This window comes from Desarmillaria tabescens (assembly GCF_030435595.1).
Source record: "Desarmillaria tabescens strain CCBAS 213 chromosome Unknown EV420scaffold_39, whole genome shotgun sequence".
Taxonomy (NCBI): Eukaryota; Fungi; Basidiomycota; class Agaricomycetes; order Agaricales; family Physalacriaceae; genus Desarmillaria; species Desarmillaria tabescens.
This window is the reverse complement of record NW_026848338.1, coordinates 94,658-110,361: the sequence shown is the minus strand read 5'-3', so window position 1 is coordinate 110,361 and position 15,704 is coordinate 94,658. Positions and strand designations below refer to the sequence as shown.

General features: G+C 48.5%; 7 protein-coding genes across 7 annotated transcripts; 3 read left to right on the top strand and 4 right to left on the bottom strand.

The window, feature by feature from the left end:
* Positions 1-481: 481 nt before the first annotated feature.
* EV420DRAFT_788263 (uncharacterized protein) lies at positions 482-2,007 on the top strand. The gene is made up of 4 exons (XM_060483465.1): positions 482-687; positions 740-1,326; positions 1,378-1,530; positions 1,581-2,007. Exons 2-4 carry the CDS (start codon positions 841-843, stop codon positions 1,896-1,898), a joined length of 957 nt encoding a protein of 318 aa, XP_060326747.1. The 5' UTR covers positions 482-687; positions 740-840; the 3' UTR covers positions 1,899-2,007.
* Positions 2,008-2,058: 51 nt separating this feature from the next.
* EV420DRAFT_1708553 (Aldo/keto reductase) lies at positions 2,059-3,598 on the top strand (the record flags this gene model as incomplete). Its single annotated transcript, XM_060479573.1, has 5 exons — positions 2,059-2,453; positions 2,506-2,648; positions 2,699-3,232; positions 3,288-3,463; positions 3,515-3,598. Exons 1-5 carry the CDS (start codon positions 2,227-2,229, stop codon positions 3,596-3,598), a joined length of 1,164 nt encoding a protein of 387 aa, XP_060326746.1. The 5' UTR covers positions 2,059-2,226.
* A 190-nt stretch (positions 3,599-3,788) lies between these two features.
* On the bottom strand, positions 3,789-5,367 carry EV420DRAFT_1275397 (uncharacterized protein; the record flags this gene model as incomplete). Its single annotated transcript, XM_060467899.1, has 4 exons — positions 3,789-4,423; positions 4,476-4,894; positions 5,015-5,273; positions 5,325-5,367. Coding segments are annotated over 4 exons (1,356 nt in total), but the record flags the coding sequence as incomplete, so codon positions are not given.
* EV420DRAFT_788270 (uncharacterized protein) lies at positions 5,169-6,713 on the bottom strand. The gene is made up of 5 exons (XM_060483466.1): positions 6,569-6,713; positions 6,177-6,509; positions 5,685-6,130; positions 5,325-5,630; positions 5,169-5,273 (listed from the first exon to the last, which is right to left on the bottom strand). The coding sequence occupies exons 1-4, from the start codon at positions 6,586-6,588 to the stop codon at positions 5,368-5,370; spliced, it is 1,062 nt and encodes a 353-aa protein (XP_060326744.1). The 5' UTR covers positions 6,589-6,713; the 3' UTR covers positions 5,169-5,273; positions 5,325-5,367.
* A 269-nt stretch (positions 6,714-6,982) lies between these two features.
* On the bottom strand, positions 6,983-9,991 carry EV420DRAFT_1708539 (galactose oxidase; the record flags this gene model as incomplete). Its single annotated transcript, XM_060479572.1, has 16 exons — positions 6,983-7,113; positions 7,168-7,260; positions 7,311-7,434; positions 7,487-7,784; positions 8,052-8,345; positions 8,416-8,617; positions 8,697-8,738; positions 8,790-8,842; positions 8,901-8,988; positions 9,039-9,100; positions 9,148-9,277; positions 9,331-9,430; positions 9,483-9,515; positions 9,563-9,568; positions 9,620-9,772; positions 9,830-9,991. The coding sequence occupies 16 exons, from the start codon at positions 9,989-9,991 to the stop codon at positions 6,983-6,985; spliced, it is 1,971 nt and encodes a 656-aa protein (XP_060326743.1).
* A 623-nt stretch (positions 9,992-10,614) lies between these two features.
* EV420DRAFT_1312882 (NADP-dependent oxidoreductase domain-containing protein) lies at positions 10,615-12,101 on the top strand (the record flags this gene model as incomplete). The annotated part of the gene is made up of 5 exons (XM_060468603.1): positions 10,615-10,841; positions 10,895-10,976; positions 11,041-11,617; positions 11,674-11,849; positions 11,905-12,101. 5 exons carry the CDS (start codon positions 10,615-10,617, stop codon positions 11,986-11,988), a joined length of 1,146 nt encoding a protein of 381 aa, XP_060326742.1. The 3' UTR covers positions 11,989-12,101.
* A 177-nt stretch (positions 12,102-12,278) lies between these two features.
* On the bottom strand, positions 12,279-14,017 carry EV420DRAFT_1750742 (NADP-dependent oxidoreductase domain-containing protein; the record flags this gene model as incomplete). Its single annotated transcript, XM_060480337.1, has 7 exons — positions 12,279-12,372; positions 12,430-12,734; positions 12,788-12,963; positions 13,017-13,405; positions 13,446-13,591; positions 13,656-13,737; positions 13,791-14,017. 6 exons carry the CDS (start codon positions 14,015-14,017, stop codon positions 12,651-12,653), a joined length of 1,104 nt encoding a protein of 367 aa, XP_060326741.1. The 3' UTR covers positions 12,279-12,372; positions 12,430-12,650.
* Positions 14,018-15,704: the final 1,687 nt, after the last annotated feature.

The following is a 15,704-nucleotide window of genomic DNA, read 5'->3' as shown; positions in this document are numbered from 1 at the left end:
GAGTTGACGCTTATTCGTCGAATTTGGGGTGATGATTATGGTGCTACTTTGAAGCATCGTGAAAACGCGTTCGGGAGCCCTTAACACAGAGGCGGCTCAATTACTATCGAATCTGACCTCATCCACCGTTCTGAGGCGTCTCTCTCCCGGCCCCTTCCACCATTTGCCGTTGACGAAAAGTCCTACAACCTTAAACTGTCCTATAGCATTCTTCCATTCCGACATGACAAGCAATTCTCAAGTTTGGATGACAGACGTTCGTTCCCGGGCAGTCCCAGCTCGAAGCCTAGGGAAGATGGTTTTAAAGATGGTTCAACCTCCCCTGCTGTCTTTCCAGACATCAGATATTCTCGTGATTTCGATGAGTATATTAGAACGTGGGAAGTGTCTATGAGCGAGGAGGAAGCGTATGAGGAGGAGCTCAAGTCGCTACAGGGGACGACGGTACCATACTGTTATGACATACATACGGTCAATATTTCGCCTCCTTTGTTCGTTTATTAGAATACTGACCTTCTACTCTGTGCAAAGGTTATCATGGAGAATGAAGAAGAGGCTGATGTTCTCACCGTGGAGTATGTCGAAGGCAAGAGTCTCTGGGATTGGCTCTCAAAGCAACACAAGCACGCAAAACCTGAAGATCTAGGAGACAGAGAAGCCGAGTACGTGGAAGAGACCGAGAGTGTGGTAAGTTTTCTTTTCTGTCAAGGTTGAGAGTCAAATGCTTATCCATGCCCAGTCTAGCGGTTCGCGTATGCGGATAAGACCCCGCCCGTGACTTTTATGGAGTCTGTCTCATGGTGATGTCAGACCTCTGCCACTACCGCAATTATCTCAGAAATGGCCGACAGCGAGATTGACCTCGTCGACCAGGACACTCTACGTACCTATTACGAGGAACTTGTGGAGCGCCGTGAAAAGGCGTTCAGGAACCCCTTGCGCGAAGGCTGCTCATTCCCCATCGACTTTGACCCCCATCCACCGGGATCCGGCGACTCTCCCCGCCCCCTTCCCCTATTCGCCGTTAATGGAGGGTCCTACAGAGTTATATTAACTTATGCCATCGTTCCATATCGACATGATAAACAACTCTCCCAAATTTGGATCGCAGACGTTATTTCCCCAGAGGACCCGACCCAAAGCCTGGGTAAGGTCGTTTTAAAGATCGTCCAGCCTTCTCTGCTACCTCTGCCAGACATTGAATATCACTATGAAATCTACGATTATCTCAGACCATGGGTCGTGTCTACCAGCGAGGAGAAAGCGTATGGGGAGCTCAAGTCATTGGAAGGGACAACAATACCATACTTTTATGGCTTGTACCCGGTTACTTCACTTCCTTCAATCGTTCCACTTCAGTACTGACTTCTCACGTAGGTTATGATGCCGAATGGTGAAGACTCTGATGTTCTCGTTATGGAGTATATCGAAGGGAAGAGTCTCAAGGATTGGCTCTCCGAGCGAAAACACGCAAAGCCCGAAGATCTGGGAGACAGAGAAGCCGAGTACGTGGAGGATACCAAGAGAATTGTGAGTTTATCTCGACCGGAGCTAGCGGTAGAATGCTTATCACCGTACAGTTTAAAAAGGCGATAGCTGGCATCCACTCTATCAACAAGCTAGGCGTTGCCTACTGTCAGCTCGATGAGACAAATATCATCCTCACTCCTGATCCTTCTGGAACGCCAGTCTTCATTGACTTTGCCCTCACTAACTGTCACATCAGTGCAAAGGACGTCACAGTGTTATACATTAATGATCTGCAAGTGAGTTATCCTCTACGGGAATGCTGTGAGACACACAACGAAGTCCTGGCAGACTGGGTAGAGGAGGAAATCAAAAAATCTGAAGAAACGTGGTTTCGATCTGATGTCGATGAGCCTAGTGAAACAACCTGATGATTGTAAAGTATATTTTTTATGTATGTATTACTTGCGCTTTCAATGTCCATTTTTGCTCTATCACAGAACGGTCGTGTTTACGCACCAGTCTTCACGCGAAGCGGTCTTCTAAAACGTGCGAGCATAATTGAATGAGTCAAATATGATGATTTATATGCCGCAAAGTTCGTGCCGATACCTTTCCCTTGGCGTGTTGGCCCATTACGACTTACATATCGCGTTGCCGATGCATTGCGTAGATATGTTCCCCGTCAACGCCAGTGCTTACTGATGGGTGTCGTGTATATTGGCCTGTAACGATATCTCCCCGTTCTCCTCAGCCTCGATGTCTCTCTTCAAACTCGCTGATGATCCTCCCATTAAGCTCGGCATATACCGTGTTTTGTTTTCACGCGCAGGAGTGAGGGTCTCCCCGCTGACCCTCGGCGCCATGAGTATCGGTGATAAATGGGCAGTGCATGGTATGGGAGCGATGAACAAGGAGTCCAGTTTCCAGCTCCTAGACGCGTATTTCGATATGGGCGGGATCTTTATTGATACCGCGAACACATAGTAAGTTGCCAATTTGTCATCTTCTATCAAGGTCTTATAAACGATGCTTTAGCCAAGATCAGTCCTCTGAAGAGTTCATTGGTGAATGGACAGAGAAACGAGGGATAAGAGACCCGTCACCAGCTTGTCATTGCTACCAAGGTAAATCATTTCCTGCCTCTAGTTTCCTACAATTAAATCCACAAACTACACCTAGTACACTGCCTCAAATTACCAGCTCAACAACAGTGACATTGCCCAAAAAGTGAACTACGTAGGGAATAGCACCAATTCTATGCATATCAGCGTGAAAGCGAGTCTCAAGAAACTCCGAACAACATACATCGACATCCTCTACGTGCACTGGTGGGATTACGAGACGTCGATTCCAGAAGTCATGGATAACCTGCACAGCCTCGTCGCGGGGCGGAAGGTTCTCTACCTCGAGATCTCTGACACCCCCGCATGGGTCGTTTCGCAAGCCAACCAGTATGCCATGGACCATGGTAAGACGCCGTTCGTCGTCTACTGGCAGGGCAGATGGGGCATCCTGGATCGTTCGTTCGAGTGGGAGATCATACCCATGGCCAAGTCTCTGGGTTTGGCGCTCGCTCCATGGGGTGTACTTGGGCAAGGGAAGCTACGGTCCGACGCGGAAGAACAGAGGAGGAAGGAGAGTGGGGAGAAAGGAAGGAATATCACGGGCCTGCCAGCTTGGGAGCGTACTGAGGTGGAGGCCAAGGTTTCCAGGGCCTTAGAGAAGGTCGCAGCTGAAATTGGTGCCAAGAGCATGACGGCTGGTACGTGGAGCTATTTATTCTGCGTCGTGATATTTTCTAACAGGTCCTTGGGTAGTCGCTATTGCATACGTGATGCAGAAAGCACCGTATGTATTCCCGATCATTGGAGGTCGGAAGGTGGAGCACATCGAGGCGAATATAGAGGCGCTGGATATATTATTGTCGAAGGAGCAGGTCGAGTATTTGAAGGGTGTCGTGCCTTTTGATCCCGGGTTCCCTACGACGATGATCGTGAGCTACTCTCTTTTCCTCTTTTTTCTGTCGGTCTCATTAAGGACGTAGGGTAACGGATCGAGGTATAACCCATTTCTTGCATCGACCTCAAAGATGGCGAAACTGCCAGCATTGCAGCCTATTAAATCTTGATTGTCTGCATACTAGCAACTGAATGAATGACCTATCTTACCAAATTTGCCTGAAGTGCTTGAAGATTCATGTAGACCTAAAGCATCGCGACTATTCCCAAAGCTGAGAGCAATGGTTGACAATTTCCGTGCGTAAAAAGGGAAGGTATAATGCAAGTCAATGCCATTCCAAAATGCCCTGATAATAATTACTACGATGCATACGACACAGTGACACCCCCCGTGTTCGCGTCCGTTGATGATGACGGCGCCTGCAGAGGAACTTGAAAGTCTACCCACTTCAACTGTGGGTCATCCAATGGAATTGCTTGCTCGTATCTGCCGACAATTTCCGCAAACTCCCTCACAAGCATGGCGGTATCCTCAACCTCTGGCAGATATCTAACGTTTCGCCAGACCCAGGTGCAAATCCAGTCCACAATGCAAGGCCATATTCCTTCAAAACCCGGCTTAGCGGTTTGCTCCCGAACATCAAAAGCCAACCCTCTTTTGTAATGAAGGGCGTCTGTGGTTGACCCATAAATTGCCTTGTTGGCGAATGACTCATTCGTTGCACACCAGAGGAGGCACCAGGCAAACGATTCAAGGTCATGCCAATACCTCCGCTTAACCGAACCGTTGGCCCTCTTCAGCAATTCCAGCGCCATGAACGGTTGCGTCCCCGTCCACTCCCAGCCTTTTTTCTGTGGTGATACGTCTCCAGGATTCATAAGTGCAGCTAGGTCAAAGTCATTCAAGATGCCCTTCCCAACAACCACATCGTACATCAAATTATTGTTACTGATGTCGCCATGTGCTACACCAATGCACCAGAGCAGATAGTGGCCTGTAATAAGCATGTTGTCAGGAAAGAATAATGTGAAAACAATACAACGTACAACGGATGAGCTCCCAGAATCCCTTCCAGAAATCCCGTCCATTACATTTCTCGATAGAGTATAGTTTGTGACAGACCATCCAGAGCAGGGTGCGTGAGCGCTCAACAGGGAGACAGAGGAGTTGACGAATGATGGCAGTCGATGTAAACTTGACCTCTTGCCAGCTAACGACCGTCGGAACGTGCTCAAGGACGTATGCCCTGAATTCTCCAAGATATTGATTCGCCCTAGAAATAGCCTCTGCGATAATCTGAGGTTCCCTATCTTGGGAATTCTCCGGCCATGCTGCCTTGAAGAATAAAGGGTGTGATTTCCTAGTCGAACCTGGAAGGTCGGAGAGAGTGTTCTGGGAGCTTTGTTGTCGCACTGGAAAACTCGGCGATGTGGTTTGAGGAGTATTCGAGGCGTTGGGGATGGAACTAGGACTGGGCGGTGCCGAGGTGGTAATGGGAGCATTGGATGATGCATCGTGGGGTCCTTGAGGAATGATCGACTGCCCGGAGCCGTCAAGAACATGGGAGGTAGCCACATCGGACGACCGTACATCTGCCCCAAATGTTCGGCGTCCCACAAGTTGGAAACGCGTTCCTTTGGCTTTGTCGGACTCGAGGCAGAAGGAGACTGGTCCGTTCTCTGTCGTTTGAGATATCTGGATGTCAGAGAATCCCCACATCACAGCATCAAACCGTTGAAGAATAATGACCATCACCACAAACAGTGGAAGTTGTCCGATGATGTCAATAGATTGTGTCATGATGCAGCCCTCGGTATCGTACCAGCGAAGACTGAGCATATTATCTATAGATTTCATGTCAGCTTGATGAGGGCGTAAGGATGAGGAATCACAACCTTCAAGTAGAAGAACGATGCTATGGGTGACATTCCATGCCGCTCAAAGATGCTCGATGGCATAATACGCGCACTGAATCTCTGCGGGAAAGCGAGGTGGATCGGGATCAGATGTCTTGCGCTTCTTGTGTGAGGACGTCGTTTCCGTTTGTGACTCCTCCACATCTGCATGATTACGTTTCTTCTCACAGCTGCGGGAAGAAGCAGCTCCAGTGGAAGAACTCGAAGGTTGACTGGCTAATTGACGTTTAACTTCGCTCTTCGTGTCACTAGACTGTAGAACATCAGATGTAGGAGTCGAAGAAGCTGGAAGTAGAATATCAGAACATATCAAAGTCGTAAATTGAATGAGGAACGTACTGCCGCCCAACACCTGGTCCTTGGACATAGGCTGATCAAGCAGCGCACTTTCGATGACTCTGAGCGCGTCCAATTCGATGGAACAATGAACGTCTAGCCAACTTGTCTTTTTGTCGGTGCCTTTCTGTGCCCACTTGCATTTCTCAGACTCGGTCTCAACCAACTGTACCCAGGATCGATAATCGGAATCTTTGCACATATCATCGAGCTTGAGGAGGTGAGATAGTTGGACGATGATGTTATCGGGCTTGCGCTTCGCTGCCGGTGAGTCCTTACGGAGTTGCATTGATTCGATGACCAGGGGATCATTTGGAATGACAATGATTCGGTGGTAGTCGTTTAAGCATGGTAGCCGGCCAAAAAGATGCCCATCATACTCAACCATAATGGTATTTATGACGGCCGAGATCGGGAGGCAGCGCTGCTTCCTGGACTTTGCCTGGAAACTGAGAGGTGTCAGTATACACATTGAAAAGATAAATTATGACGTACAAGTCCTTGAGATGCGATCTCATTGTTTCCGACGTCTCCGACCGGGTCGAGGTCTGCGTCTTGGGCTTGGTCTCTAGGGAAATCTCTGATGGTGAGAGTTCAGGCAAGGTCTTTGCTGACGTCGGAAGACTAGAATTGCAGAAATTGACAGCATCTTCAAGCATCTCGTCAAAGAGCTGGTCGGCGTCGGATTTCGCTGTGTCCAAGGCCACCGTACCCTTTCCGTCAGCAGATTCACCTAGCAACATCCTCGCGAGCAGGGACACGAATTCTACTTTTTGTCTGCCTTCTAGATCGATTTCAACGGATCTGACTTTGTCTGGTAGATAGGCCCTAGGTAGATATAAGCTTTGACGCCGTTGAACGCGAAACGGACGCCTGAGGTCGCGTACCTCTCGTACTGGTCGAACATAGCATTCAAAGCAGTGTCACGGTTCTGTGATGTGGGTTCGACTTTGGTTCCCTCGTCGGTGTCCTCTGGAGGTGTGTTAGTCACTATGGCAGTTGAGGAAAGAGAGGTAGTGAAGTAAGGTAATAGAAAACGATTTGGTCAGATGGCGTAGGTAAACAGATACATATCGATAACGTCAATCCGACTCGTGACCTTATCTTGGCGAAGTATAACCAGCGCAGCAGTGTTGGATCTCTAAGGTCTTCCGATACTTTCTATCTGAGGAGTCTCTGGTATGTCCGATCCAATGATCCATCATTTCTTGCAGCATCCATGCCCGTCGAAAACCAACTTCGATCGATACTCGTGCTACCTCTTCGTCTCCGCTTTTCAAGCATAAGCCAGCGCTTCAGTCTTAACGGCGGTTTCGACTCTGCCCGCCACCACTCCCTGGCCCCACCGCAGCTCCTTTTCTCATTTCTTCTTCATCCAACCCAGCCTCGGCCAAGATCTTCTCCACTTCTTGGAGGATAGGCTTATATTCCGCTGCGAAAATGCGACTTCTTAGCCCCGTCAAGTAGAACAGAGGATCATACGTACCATATCGCTCTTTAGCACGCGTAAATCCATCCCGACGGAGTTGCTTCCCTCGGCTGTCACTCGTCGCGTGGGCCTTCTGTGCCCAGTATTCCCCTATAAACGCGTCAGCGCGTAAACGGTTATACTTAATGGAAGAGACGCACGGGACCGAGAGTAGAACATGGCAAGCGTCTCTCCGGGTAACGGCGTACTGATAACATCTTCGGCAGAACGTGTATTATCCCGTGCGACACCCATGAAAGTCGTTGCCTGAGCGCGCAAAGCATCCTAAGGACCTCCTTCAGAAAGGTAATGTAGCTCTGAAAATGACGTGACAAACCTTCTCAGCTTGTGTCTCCGGAACTTCCTCAACTTCTTTGAGCATGGCAATTTCGTCGGGTTCTTTATCAAAGGTGGCTGCCTCGTCATCTCCAATCATAGTCTCGTCATGACCATCTTCGTCGTCGTCGTCGTCTCCATCATCATCCTCACTATCGCTACTGCTCTCGTCGTCACCCTCAACTATGACGACTCCGCTTTCTTTCAAGCACACATATCGGTCCATCTTGTCGAGCTGCAGCGAATAAAAGTCGTCGAGTGTATACTCGCGCGAGCCTTTTTCGAATATGCCACCATATCTGTGCTTGTTGATCAATTACGCCCACACAGCAGAACACTCCTGTCATGCCTAAGTTTCCGCACAAAGGAAACATATAGCGGCACTGAAAAAGTTTCCATATACAGTTTCCGTCAGGTCAGAAACTGGATTCTCCCTGCCAAACACTGATTTCAGGCTGACGGAAATCTATCTGAGGAAACTTTTTCAGTTCGGCGAACCGTTTCTGTCTGATTGCCTTCGTGCGGAAACAATTGGAGGGACAATAGTGGAAAGGCACAACTCTTACAAATAGAGTGTGTTGCGCAAAACAGCAAGCATGGCATTATACCGAGGTAGAGGAAGCGTCTGGCTAGGATCATCGGGGTCCACCTCGGCATCCTGAGAAAGGGCATCCGTTTCCTGCAATGTCGCCATCAACAAGGTATCTAGCAAGCGAAGGATGAGGGTCCTTACCATCGTGTCGTCGTCGCCGTCGTCCTCTTTCTTCGTTGGTTTCTTCTTCTTAGTCCCTCCAGCCTTCTTAGGTCGCTTTAACGTCATCGACACCCACTTCCCCTTCCCCGTCCACTGGTAGCCGTTCCTGTACAGAAACATCAGCAAAGGCGACCGAAACACATTCATTAGTACTTACAGATCGTTCCAGAATACACTCTCGAAGCGTCTCCTCCGATGTGTCCTCATCTGTCACTCCCCCAAACATCACTCCCGTGTTTCTCGGAGCCCACGCCGCCATAGTACATCCTGAACGTAGCGATGGAGCATAGGCCGTCGAAGGTCTCTTCCGGCGTTCCCATTTGAGTTTCAAGGGGTCTGCCGTCGATTTTCCTTCCTGCCGGCATTTCGAGCCACATTCTGGGATCTTGATAAGTAAGAAGACACGTTGACCATGAGATAGTTTACTTGAGAAACCAGGTATCTTCGAGCATGATACCGATCGGGCGCTTTCCTTTAACGTACTCTTTGCAGTAGCCGCCTGTACGAATGTGTCAGGATATGGAATATTCGACCCACGGGTATTACTCACCATGTAGAACGATTCCATCAGGTGTCGAAAGAAAAGAAAAGCCACTTCTTGCTCTGTATAAACGGGTTAACATTAAGACAAGACAAAGACATGAAGACACCGTTCACGTACGAAGGACGTGGTTCCGTATCCTTGAACTCTACTTGCCGCCACTTGTACTCTTGCGTGTCGAAGAGCCAAAGATCGTTCAGATATCGAGCTACTACCGAGTTAGTGGGTGAGATCCACGATTCATACAGCTGGACGTACTTGTTACGCCTGGGTCGTAAAATCCACCAAAGAGGACAATATATTGTTTCCAAATGGCCATCCTAGCATGAAATCAGAGAAATGTCGAGACGGCAACGATATTAGTGACCTATGTCCGGAACGCGCGCTTGGCCGAATCTTGGTGTCAATCCTGTCCCACGAATGAGTCGTTATATCGAAGCACCAGAAATCGCGGTAATGGTGGAACGTGTTTTGGTGCAAGGAGGAGAATTCGCCGCCTATTGATACTGCGAATGAAAACATGGAGAAAAAGAAGATCTGGATCACCGACCAAATAGGAATATCTTTCCGCCACTTGAAGGCGACGCTACCACAGCATGTGCCGACCTAGGTCCAGGACAAATTTTCGATACAAACCTCCGCCATTCATCCTACAATCCAGTCAGTGTGTGGTGCAGAAAAATTTTCCGCCTGTCGACACACCTTCTCGGGCGAATAGCGAAAGACATCGTTGTACTAGGACATGTCAGATGAAGGGATCAGACACCGGTGTAGCAACCTACAAAGTACTGTGAAGGATGCATCAGCCAAACGAAAACAACAAGGCCTGCGGCACGTACTGCTTTCCCATCGTCGCTAAAAAATTCGCCTCCAATGCACCAAAGATGATTCCCGTTTGGACACGCGGTCAGCGTCGCGTTTACACGTCGACTGGGTGGTCCCTCGACGAGTTCCTCGGTCACAGTATGAGCTTCTTCCCATTCCCGCTGCATCTACTAAGAGCGGTATAATCATTGATCTTGAGAAATGTCGAGAGGAAGAAGAAATACCCTTTCGAGTATCCCTTCGAGGTCGTCATCGTCCTCCTCGACTTCATCCTTGGATTTTGAAACTTTTTTCTTCTCCTTGCGCTCGACTTTTTGGGCTGCTTTGGCCTTTTTTGCAGCTTTTGCAGTTGCCTTCGTGCCTGCTGGGGCTTTCTTCTTGGCCATTTGAGAGAGGAGAGGAGAACAAAGCAAGACGGTCGAAAGAGCTTGGAATAGCGAGGGTGAGCCCGGCAAAAGCCGAACTTGAGAAAACTCTTTTCTGATATCTCGGCCCGGGCTCCGGATACCGTCCCGACAGTTCCTTCCGTTAACTTCGACCTCCAACAGCCTAGTACTAGTTGACAGCAGTTGCCTTCCACCTGGGCAAAGTTCGTGAACTTTCACTATCAAGAGAAATGAATCACTAGAAGAAATCTCATAAAATGCAACCAAGGGCCTCAGGTACGTATCTTGTCACAGTTCGAAAAGTTCTCAGATTTAAGACGAATCAGCGATTTTGTAGCAACTCCCTTTCTGATCACGATATCTTGTGGACCTGATAACGTGGACAACAGCTTACAAGGGGGCCTGACAAGTTACATATTGGCTAATGCAAATGGCCACCTAGTATACCATCATTTCCAAGCCGAAACATTACGCGTCGGACGGACGGCTACAAATATATTACTTCCCCTACCCGCACATTCTCACCACCACCGTTGCTGACTGATGCCTAAGCTTACAAATGCGCGTTGGTTTTTCTCATATAACACGGCCTGCAGCTACCTTAATGTCATAACCACCCCATCATGTCTCTCTTCCAAGCTGCCAGCGATCCTCCTTCCAAGCTCGGTATCTATCGCATCCTATCCTCTCGTGCAGGGGTGAGGGTCTCACCTCTAGCTCTCGGCGCTATGAGCATCGGTGATAAATGGGAGGCCTTTGGTATGGGTTCGATGAATAAGGAGTCTAGTTTCAAGCTACTGGACGCGTATTTTGATATGGGCGGAAACTTCATCGACACTGCGAATGGCTAGTAAGTAACTGGTCGATTCACACCACTCCTGTCCTAAGTCCCATGTTCTACAGCCAGGCAGAGACATCCGAACAGTTCATTGGCGAATGGGCGGAGAAGCGAGGAATACGGGATCAGTTGATTATCGCGACGAAGGTACGTTCGATACCACCTAGCCTCGGTGTACTGCGTGCAAGGACTAATGGGGCCCATTTGACAGTACACTTCCCACTTCAAGCGTGGAGATGACTCTATCGCGCAGAAGGTTAACTACGTAGGTAACAGTACCAAGTCTATGCATATCAGCGTGGAAGCGAGCCTTAAAAAACTCCGAACGTCGTACATCGACATCCTATACGTTCACTGGTGGGACTACGAGACATCGATTCCAGAAATCATGGACAGCCTTCACAACCTCGTCGCAGCGCGAAAGGTCCTCTACCTCGGTATCTCCGATACCCCCGCATGGATCGTATCTCAAGCGAATCAGTACGCTACTGATCACGGCAAGACGCCATTCGTCGTGTACCAAGGTAGATGGAGTATCTTGGATCGCTCCTTTGAGCGCGACATCATCCCCATGGCCAAATTATTGGGCTTGGCACTCTGCCCATGGGCCGTACTGGGAGGCGGGAAGTTACGGACGGACGAGGAGGAACAACGTCGGAGGGAGACGGGGGAGAATGGACGCACTGTATTTGGTCCATCCTGGGAGCGTACAGAGGAAGAAGTGAAAGTCTGTAAGGCATTGGAGAAGGTAGCAGTCGAGGTTGGTGCAGGGTCCAACATTACGGCGGGTGAGTTGGAATCACCCTCGATTTTATGCGGCAGATCTCTGAAATCCGGGTTTCAGTCGCGATTGCATATGTGATGCAGAAAACACCCTATGTTTTCCCAATCATCGGAGGTCGAAAAGTAGAACAGCTCGAGGCGAACGTAAAAGCGCTGGATATTTCGTTATCGAAGGAGCAGATTGAATACTTGGACGGAGCCATGCCTTTTGATCCCGGGTTCCCTACGACGATCATTGTGCGTTTTGTTCTACCCTTTTTCTCTGGGAATTTTTTTCTGATGAAGGATGTAGGGTGATGGGACGAGCTATAGTTTCCTCCTCGCGTCAGTTGCGAAGATGGCAAAGCAGCCTGGTCTCCAACCTATCAGACCTTGATCAAATGTGACTCTTATGGCTAATGAATGCTTTCGGCATTTTTGTATAATGAGATGTGCACTTGTATAATTTGAATCCAACCCCGTAGGCATAAGAAGTAATCAGATTCATGCATTCTTCCATCCTCGTGTCGACTGAATGCGTAACTAGATTCGAGATGTATCATGGTGTGGTCACCATGGTCATTGTCGAATGTCGCTTTCTAACCTCCTCCTTTCAGGATGGTCCGTTTTCGTTCTCTTTCAAGGTATTCTGACTCCGAGAAATTCCATAGTGGACCTAAGGAGTGGGGTATACGCCAATGAACTGATGTTATGCTCCCTTGCGTCTACTAGTTGCCTCTACTCCATGAAATTTACGATGATAGCAGAAATCTTCATCAAGATACGTACACAAATTCCTGGGCTTTATCACGAAAGTTGACACTTAGTTCATAATCACGTCTACAGGCTGGAAGGCAAAGTTTCGAGTAACATTTACATGATATGCATCCAGACTATGATGTAACATCCTATCCAATGGTTAATACAGTGAACGTAACGAAACCTATGGATAAATTTGATTGCTGCCACTATAATTGAATTTCGTTGCACAAACACGTATATCTTGGATAGCTATACGAAAACCGGGAACATTCAGAGCAACAATTGATTAACAGATGATCAAGGCTTGATAGGTTGCAAAGCCGGTAGCTTCGCCATCTTCGCAGTCGACGCGAGGAAGATATTGTAATTGCTTCCGTCGCCCTATATCCTCCATCAGACGGGGATTCCAAAGAAGAGGATAAAACTAAACTCACAATCATTGTCGTCGGGAACCCAGGATCAAAAGGCACAACGCTATCCAAGTAATCCATCTGCTCCTTAGACAACGAAACATCCAGCGCCGCTAAGTTCGCCTTGAGGTGTTCCACTTTCCGGCCTCCGAGAATTGGGAAGACGTAAGGTGTTTTGTGCATCAAGTACGCGATCGCAACTGCACCCATACTTGTCAGAAGTCTTCGGCATAGTAAATGGCTACCGATTCACCCGCCCTGATGTTGGACCCGACGCCAACCTCGGCTGCTACCTTCTCCAACGCCTTACAAACCTTCACCTCAACCTCGGTACGTTGCCAATCTCCAAACATCATACGTCCCTTCTCTCCCGTCTCCCGACGCTGCTGCTCCTCTGCGTCCGTCCGAAGCTTCCCTTCCGCAATTACACACCATGGAGAGATCGCCATACCCAGAGACTTGGCCATGGGAACGATCTCGCGCTCCAACGAGCGGTCCAAAATATTCCATTTACCCTGGTAGATGACGAAGGGTGTCTTTCCGTGATCAATGGCGTACTGGTTGGCTTGGGAGACAACCCATGCGGGAGTGTCGGAGATCCCGAGGTAGAGGACCTTTCGCGCTGCGACGAGGTTGTGAAGGCTGTCCATGATTTCTGGGATTGATGTCTCGTAGGTCCCACCAATGAAGGTAGAGAATATCGATGTACGAGGTTCGGAGTTTTTTGAGACTCGCTTCGACGCTGAGGTGCATAGACTTGGTACTGTTGCCTACGTAGTTGACCTTCTGCGCGATAGCGTCATTTCCACGCTTGAAGTGGGAAGTGTACTGCCAAATGGTTCCCATCAGTCCTTGCACGCAGTACACCGAGGCTAGGTGGTATCGAACGTACCTTCGTCGCAATAATCAATTGATCCCGTATTCCTCGCTTCTCTGTCCATTCGCCAATGAATTGTTCGGATGTCTCATCTTGACTGTACGACGTAGGGATTAGAATAGAAATGGTTTGAATGGGCCAGTGACTTACTAGTTATTCGCAGTATCGATGTAGTTTCCTCCCATATCAAAATACGCGTCCAGAAGCTTGAAGCTAGACTCCTTATTCATCGAGCCCATACCGAACGCGTCCCATTTGTCACCGATGCTCATGGCGCCGAGGGCCAAAGGAGACACCCTCACACCTGCGCGAGAGGACAGGACGCGATAGATACCGAGCTTGGTAGGAGGGTCGTTGGCAGGTTGGAAGAGAGACATGATGGAGTGGTTAGGGTACTACAGACAACTGCTGGCAATGTTAAGTATATATATGAAAACATAGGATATTTTTAATCCTCAAGATATCAGTCAGCGACGGTGGTGGTGAGAACGCGCAGTGAAAGGAAGCAAAAATGTTTGACACAAGATTTGCAGCCGTCCATCCACGCAAGCTTTCGGCAACGGAATATCCATTGTTGTAGAGAAGCCCACGTGGAAATGCTCGGATCAACGACGTGCCGGCGGTTCGTGCTTTCACTATGGTGCTCTGTCTGACAACTGTCTGAGTCGACTTTTAGAAAATATATTATTATAGCTCCAACAAATTTTCTACTTTTTACTTCTAGTAATGAATCCCTCGAAGAGATCGACATCGACATCCGCTTTTCAATCCTCCTCAATAATACTTCGAATGCTTATGCCTTAGTTCGACTTCTCGGCTCAGCTACTAGGCCCGGGCGCCGGATATTGCTTCTCGCATTCCAGATCAGAGGTCCTGCTATTTCAAGCTGCAATGGTACCAGCTTCAAGCGATATAATCTCTGTAGCTAGGCTCAGCACGCCTCAAAGCAAGCGCAGTCACTCAGTACTACTAGTACTTATACACATGCTCAATTGATTCGCAGGGGGACAGAAAACGAATGTATGAAGGTCAGACCGCCTTCGTTATTGACTACTAATTCGCGACACTCAGCCTGACTTATGGTGTTGATTTGCTGTCTTGCCTCGCGATCGATCCACTCCGATCCACCGTGACGCGCTGACGGGTGCGGGATTTCCCGAAATGGAAGTTCACAATCCCCGCGGAAAATCCATTATCCGAGGCGTGAACTCATACCACCATCTGCCTGTCAATTTCTTTTTCATCGATATCAGAAATCCTAGATTATTGAAGGTTTGAGTTCACGGCTTCAACGCCACATCTTATTTATACCTATTTACCATTTTACTTTACTTTGACATTTTCGTACCTATCGTAACTTGACTCCGACCACCCACTGTCTCCGTACCTACGACAGAATATACCTGCCTTTCGAGTCAACCACGTCCTCTTTCCGAGTCGCCACCACCTAAACTCCAACATAGATTTATCCCTCAAGTTTCGCTTATGTGGTATGCTCGAAAAACTATCAAGGTCTATATTACTTTCAGTGTGGTTGCAGTAAGAGCTTGTAAGAACTGAGGCCATCATGGCAGGCTTCAGGCGTGCTCACTCCTCCTACTAACCCTTTTCCCGTGATTTTTCAAGCTTACAGTGCTGGGATCATCTTCTATTGTCTGCTCGGATCGATATTTCGTTGGCCAGTGGCTACCAAGGCGGTGAAATAACTGAGGTTCCTAACCATCTCCTTTTTTTACGACAGTTCGAAGAGGATCGTTAAATTTTCGGTCGTGCCTCGTATTCTTGGTCGGCGGAGATGGTAGTCGATTGCGATGTATCACGATGGTCTGTTTGCGTTCTCTTTAAAGGCAGTCTGGCACTGAGTACTGAATATTGATTCCGCAGTGGACGTAAGGTGGTGGGGCGCACGCCAAAGAGCTGATTTTACGCGTCTCCCTCCCACAGATGAAGATGAGGGTCTCTGTTGCGTCACAAAAGCTGTCACGCGTGTATCGATGGCTTAATGTCGGTCTTTTTATTGTCGTTTAGAATTTCACCCGAATAGAAACCCGCATCCATTCCTGC